This window comes from Atta colombica, unplaced genomic scaffold (assembly GCF_001594045.1).
Source record: "Atta colombica isolate Treedump-2 unplaced genomic scaffold, Acol1.0 scaffold162, whole genome shotgun sequence".
Classification (NCBI taxonomy): Eukaryota; Metazoa; Arthropoda; class Insecta; order Hymenoptera; family Formicidae; genus Atta; species Atta colombica.
Genome location: NW_017259253.1, coordinates 345,847 through 352,768, shown reverse-complemented (window position 1 = coordinate 352,768; position 6,922 = coordinate 345,847). Strand labels below are relative to the sequence as shown.

The following is a 6,922-nucleotide window of genomic DNA, read 5'->3' as shown; positions in this document are numbered from 1 at the left end:
ATATAAAATATATATATAATATATATATAATCCTAAATGATATCACGAGATAAGATGATGTTGATATCTGTAGATATATATTTATATAAGTTTTAAATTCACTGAAATTTTTCTCCATAATATTTTCAGTAGCGCCAGATCATTTTATCTTGGTAAGTTATTTATTAAAACGTTTTCTCTTTGCAAGCAAATTCTACTTGGCAATTTAGAATGATTGTAGAACACGCATCTATTACTTACGATTTATAAAATTTGAGAAAAGGAAAAAGTTTCGGAAAGGGAAAAATAATGATATATGACAATAAAAGTTTTAACAAAGAATATGCATTACGCAATTGGGAAGTTAGTCGTAACTCAGAAAACCGACAATTCAAATAAATTTTTTTCGCAGAAAAGAACAAAATCGTGGAAAACGTTATATATGGGAATTGTAATAAATGACATGTACTATTCAAATTATTGTCAGTAATATGATTTATTATTCGACAGAGAAGTGATTGTTTTTCGCTGATGTTATATAAGAAGTGAGATGTAATCTCTCATAAAGTCACAGTAATAGTATTTCTTATATGTATATAAGTACTCGATGCAATAATAGTTGAAAATTTATGTAGTCATCGCTCGTATAAAATTAAAATACGCCGCTGATGTTTTGCAAACCTAAAACGCGAATAGTGTATCTAGCAAATGTTATATTTCTATCAATTTTTAGATGAACATTGTAAGCAAATTACCTCACAGAATCCTTGAAGAGAGAGATCGAATATTTTTGCGGCTGTCAAAGTTGACGGGCGATTTGATCTAAGCATCACCAAAATTAAATCTTTTACAATTTGTGATGGCAAATCATACCATTTGATAGAATACGACGATTCTCCTATCTTTTCGCTCTTCATAATAAAAACAAATGAAAATCAATCACTTAATTTATTACATTATGTTTATCTTATTATTATTATTATTATTATTATTATTGTTATTGTTATTTTATCATTTAATCTCAATCGAGTTTTATATAAATTTTTCATTTATTTGTAATTGCAATGGATATGTATTACAGAGATATTTTATAAATTATTTAAAGCAAATTTATGGAAAATACCTCTTCTTTAAGGCGATCACCGATAGCTGATATAATAAAAACATTTACAAATATTGATGTCATTAAAACAAAATATGTACCCATATTTAAGATTTTTCCGTTTTCCCATTCCTGAAATAAATTTGCGTAAATGTACATTTATAAAATTTCATCCTGTGTTTTATTCTAATAATTTCTATTAACAGAAATACCTTAAGAACGCCGAATTCCAAAAAGCATATAATAATAGTGCAACCAACCATTTCACATAAAAAAACAATGTTTAATGATTTCTCAATCATCTCTGCAAATCTGTAACGTATTTTATTATCTAAATCCAGTGAATAAAACTAATATAAATTATGAAAACACGTTTTTCTTTCTTTGTCTTAATACATAATTGCATATTGCATATGATTTAACCAGAATATAATGAGGACATTTACAGAGATACTAATATAAGATGTAAATTAAAACTTTCTCACTTGATAGCCTGCATATGATGCTCGATTATTCTCCCAAATCGCTTGTGAAGATTATTGATTTCATCATCGAGGACTGTTTCCATCTGTCTGCGCACGACTTCGAACAAACAGCAACTGTGCATCACACAAGTAGCAATCAAGCTGTAAACACCGCAATTCGTAGAGAGGATAATGCTGCTAATCAGAATTTGCGAAACAAAGGTAATCTCATAGAACGGCGAGTCTTCCACTACAAAAAGAACGTAGTCGCTAAGATAGGGTAGAGGTATTTGTGTCGTGTTGTCTTCTTTGACAATTCTATCCTCCAGCAACGGCATAATTATATGATAAGGCAATGCGCCGCCGTATGATAATCCCAAGTACGTCACCGTGAAGAGTCTCCCAATCTTGGCGCTCTTCATCATCACCAATCGATCTTCCTCGCATTCCACGTTTCTATACTGCATTTCCATTTGCTGCAGACAGTATCTGATCTCTTCTCTATTAATAATCATTGTCCAGAATTTAATAATGGCAAGTAGACTGAACACCTGAGCGGCTACAACCTTCATATATCTTGTCAGATCCTCTGCATCGAAAAAGGTATATATGATGTGTGGGACAAGCAAATAGCACATCAATCCAAATATTACTCCTGTTTGGAGGTAATTTTTAATTTTATCCGACTTGGAGTTACCTCGGTAGAGCGGCCAAATACCCACAGGTGTTAACAAAGTCTTGGCCACTTTCACTACGTACTCAGTGTCGGCCTTATAATTACGATTTCGAAATAGCGTAAAGTCTTTCAGCGACATCGATTTAGGAATTTTTAGTTCGTTTTTATGTAGAATATATATATATATATTAACTGTACAAATATTTTCAACGACTGATGGACACGAGCGTGACCTGCCGTCAAGAATCAACCGTGAGCGCTTGCGTGCATAATTCGCGTTTTTTTACAATGATTTGCGACCAATTTGCAAGAATTATGGAAAGTTTTAATGGTGAGGAAAACGCATGCAATTTCAGCGGCAACGCATGCGCTGTGATGGTGATAACTTTGGACTCTCCAAGTCGGAGCTTTATTCTTCCATGTCGTCTGAAGGAATAAAGAGTTCTTTTCAGAGGGTGAACGTGAGTAGGGTGAACGATTCATACAACTAAAATATGTTTTTGACGTATCAAGCAGATTATTTGATAATATTATTTGAATGTAAAATATCCATTATATTTTTATCAAAATAAAAAAATGATGTAATATCGTGGACACGTGCATTTTTCATATACAGTACATCAAATACATTAAGTACACCAGTGATTTAATTACGAATTATACTTAATGTATCTATCGAACATGTGATGAGACATCGCATTCTTTTTTATATCCTTATGAAAAACAGTAATATGCAATGCGATTCGTGATAGTTTGCACAGATTGTTAAAGTAATAATCATAGTAAATTTAGACGCGGGATTTCATCATGCAACACAAACGAGGTAATGAGTTCATCATTATTATTATTGAGATTTATATAGATATCGAAATCCGCTTATACGAATTTTTATTCGGCGGAATATGGCAACTACAAGAGAATACAATGTAAGCAGCGGAAATCATTGGCATAGCAATGCTCCTGTATATCGGTTATATGGGGAATGTTAGTTCTATGGAAACCTCCGGCGCTACAAACGGCACTTGCCTTCAGTGTATTGGAACTTCATAATTATGGTACGTGTTGTCATGTGACTTAATTGTCTTCAAAATTATTTTATAAATATTTTCTTTATGTTAAAAACATATGATATGATATGATATAATATGATATATATTTTTCATTCATACGCGATATGAATTTCACAAGCTACCTATCATAAGTTTGGGAATCATCCTACATTTTACAGGAAAGCTCTTACATGACAGTGATCTATATATGTTTTTGGTTTAAATAATCTTACTTCGTAAGATGATAAACAATTATCATAAACAATGACGATAAGCATTTATCTAGAACATCTATAAGTTTGCACATGCCGAAAATATGTTGGATAATCATTTCACAGCATCGAAGTGTTCAAAATTAAATCGCGCTATTGTTTATATATTGTATATTGTCACTTGTTTTATAACGTTGTATTTATGTTCGTTGTATATACACAGGTCATTTAATTGTAGTTTAACGATTTTTATAAAAGTGATAAATTATTTGAGTCGCAAATTGATTTCAGACTCCGTAAAAATTGTAAAATGGATTCCCGAAGAATCAGATTTTGTATGAATCATATTTTATTAAAATTCCATTTTAATAGCATTATTAAATCTTGAATTGGACGAAATAAAAGTACATACATACATACGTTATAGATAACATATGTATGTACGTATATACTTTTATTTTGTCTTTTTTCAATTAAATAATTATTTACAAACCTATAAAACGTAAGGTGTTCCCAACTTATAGAGGGTACTGTATAAATAAGCTACAATAAACTTATACTACAAAAAATTTGGGATTGTCTAAAGACGTGCGAGTGAACATTGTAAAAATCACCTTTCTTTCCGTTTATTGCAACTGTTAAATTTACTGTGGCATCATATCATGTAATTATTATTGTTATATTGATAATGACCTGATAAAGATCTAAATGTTTGCGGTTTTGTTTATATAAATTTTAAATAAGCAATTAGCAATAAACATCTCGCTTGGTTCGTAATGTATGTTCTTTATGTATATATTTATTATTTTATATAAATTACAAATTAACCTTATAAATTATAACTTGTAATATCGATATAATTAAATCTTGATCGGATTTTATGAGACATATATTTTTATAAAGCATATTTTTTTTTAAAACATTTGGTTTACCGTATTTTTGTGTTCAAAATTTCATTTACTGATATTTCTTAGACGATAGGTCACATAAGTGGCGCTTATCTTAACCCGACTATCACTATCGGTACTGTCACTTTGCTGTCACTGAAATCAATTCCGATCGGTATGGTTTACATCTTGGGACAGTTAATTGATGCCATCGTGGGATATGGAATTTTAAAAGTATTATTTTATTATTATTTGTTTTATTATATTTTGTTATTATTAGTATATTTATCAATTATCTGTACTCCCGCAGTGGACAACACTTTCGGCGGAATTCAACAACGGAAAATCAAACTCAACTCAGCCTCTATGTCACTGTTGTTTATCCGGAACTTAGCAGCATGCAAGGTTTATTAATTGAAATATTTTGCACGTGTTTCCTAGTTTGCGCAGCAACTTGTGCAACACGGGATCCTCGGTGTTCTCATTTTATGGATACGGCCGTCCTCAAATTCGGCTATTTAGTTAATTCACTTTCTTTTCTTTTACAGTGGTAAAACTATTATATTTTATATATTTTAAAACAACGCACAATTCTTATGTTTTTCCATTATTAAAATTATTATTAAGTATTTCATAACATTAATTATATAACATTAATTATTCTTCTATCTTACATTTTTATTACTATTTAGAAATATTTAGAAATATATCCTGTGTAGCCTGATAATTTTAACAAAATTTATCATATAAATATAATTTTATAAAAAAAAGAAGATATAATTTTATAAAAGAAGGAAGAACAAAATACACATAAAAATAATCAATAATCTCTTTTTTATAATTAAATATGAAATTGAAATAATTTATTCTTTTCAATCTCTCTAGGGTCCTTATACCGGATGTAATATAAATCCAGTACGATCATTTGCACCTGCATTTTGGAATGGTAATTGGAAGGATCACTGGGTAAGTAGAAAATAAAAATTTATTATATATAGTATAGATGAATACAAGAACAAAAACTTATTTCCAAGACTGTTAAGCTCCGATTTCATATTGATATTGATTATATTTCAAAATTTATTACAATAGTGTCTTTATCTTTCATTCTTTATCAACTCGAATTATGTGCACGAGATATAGAAGTACGATTATCGTTAATGAGCGTTTAATTAATTAAGAATTTCTAATAATAAAACTACATATTACATACCTGATATACTCTGCACGATAAGAATTGTGTAAATTAACTCAACTGTAGCACACATAACAAAATTATCTTTAATGATATATCAGCTTATTTAAACATCACATATCGAAAATTTTTTTTAATTTAATGGCAATAACTAGAAATGGAACAACAATGGAAAAATCCTAAAATTTTAGCGTAAAAACTCAGGAAATAATGGTTTTTTTCCTTCAAATTTAACGATATTTTACTCGAGTGTGTTTTGTTTTTAGCATTTTACAATTTCGTCGCTGTACTATTGTTCCAGAATTTAGTTTTTGCACTTATCCGTAAGATTTTTGTGTAAGAAATAGTTATAAAAGTTAAAATATTGTATTATATAATAATTAATACAATATAATGCTGATGGCCATAAATACACTTTACCTTTCACTATTATATTTTATGCTGCAGTTCAATTTTAAAAGTTAAGTAAGTGTTCCATATTGTTACTAATACAAATAATACTTTACTAGACTAATTGACACTGTTTTTGTTGTATACTGTGATTATAATATATAATTGTATACATATTCTAAATTTAAATTAGTGAGACAATGATTATTGAATCTCTAATTACTCTTGAATTAATATTATATATGAGATGTTGTCTCAAAATAATTAAAAAGAATACAAAATAATCAAAATATAGAGTACAATTATAATCAATATGCAATAAAATAGTGTCTATTATGCTTATAAAGTATTATTTGAATTAATAACATCACTTATTTAGCTTGTAAATATAAAATATTTGTCGTTCAAATAATTATATTGAAATAACTAGATTTTTTTATAAATTTTATGTAATTTGGTCAAAAATATCGTTATTTAAAAACTAGTTTTTTACTTGATACTTTTCTCCGAAGTAAAAAATACCATTATTTTTACATCTCTAACAATAACATTTCTGAGATTAGAAATTATACATAATACGATTTATCATATAAGAGTGAAATGTATTTCCAAACAGTAGTTAATTTAAGTTATGAAAATGTTTTATTGTTAATTTTATTTTTTCTTAAACTTTTAGCATTTAATTTTGTTTGTTTAATTAAATTTATTGGGTTGGTTCTATTTCGGGATTTAAAACGTTTGCTTATCAATTGCTGTTTACAGAAACACAACCAAGCAGAAAAAAATCTATCGTTTAACTTATATAAAGCCTGTTACCGTATTGTCGAATAATGTTATCATGTAATATAAATAAAATGAAGATTTAACAATTTATTATATGCAGTTTTCATAAATGAAATTGTACTGTAATATCCAAATTTATAATATATTATACTTCAAATATACAATTTTAATTATTTATAAACAAT

The 6,922-nt window shown here is 28.3% G+C and overlaps 1 protein-coding gene and 1 pseudogene across 1 annotated transcript; one reads left to right on the top strand and one right to left on the bottom strand.

Moving 5' to 3' along the window:
* Positions 1 to 597: 597 nt before the first annotated feature.
* Positions 598 to 2,360, bottom strand: LOC108685898 (odorant receptor 49b-like). Its single transcript, XM_018190916.1, has 5 exons — positions 1,567 to 2,360; positions 1,294 to 1,393; positions 1,103 to 1,213; positions 735 to 890; positions 598 to 660 (listed from the first exon to the last, which is right to left on the bottom strand). Exons 1-5 carry the CDS (start codon positions 2,358 to 2,360, stop codon positions 607 to 609), a joined length of 1,215 nt encoding a protein of 404 aa, XP_018046405.1. The 3' UTR covers positions 598 to 606.
* A 205-nt stretch (positions 2,361 to 2,565) lies between these two features.
* On the top strand, positions 2,566 to 6,798 carry LOC108685897 (annotated as a pseudogene).
* The last annotated feature ends 124 nt before the right edge of the window (positions 6,799 to 6,922 follow it).

What these genes read in the sequence shown, in the direction of transcription:
- LOC108685898 (XM_018190916.1), bottom strand. Translation starts at nt 2,360, where the DNA reads ATGTCGCTGAAAGACTTTACGCTATTTCGAAATCGTAATTATAAGGCC. An exon ending in TGGAATTCGGCGTTCTTAAG is followed by an intron (nt 1,214 to 1,293) that starts GTATTTCTGTTA and finishes AATTTATTTCAG; the next exon opens with GAATGGGAAAACGGAAAAAT. An exon ending in CTCTTCAAGGATTCTGTGAG is followed by an intron (nt 661 to 734) that starts GTAATTTGCTTA and finishes TTCGCGTTTTAG; the next exon opens with GTTTGCAAAACATCAGCGGC.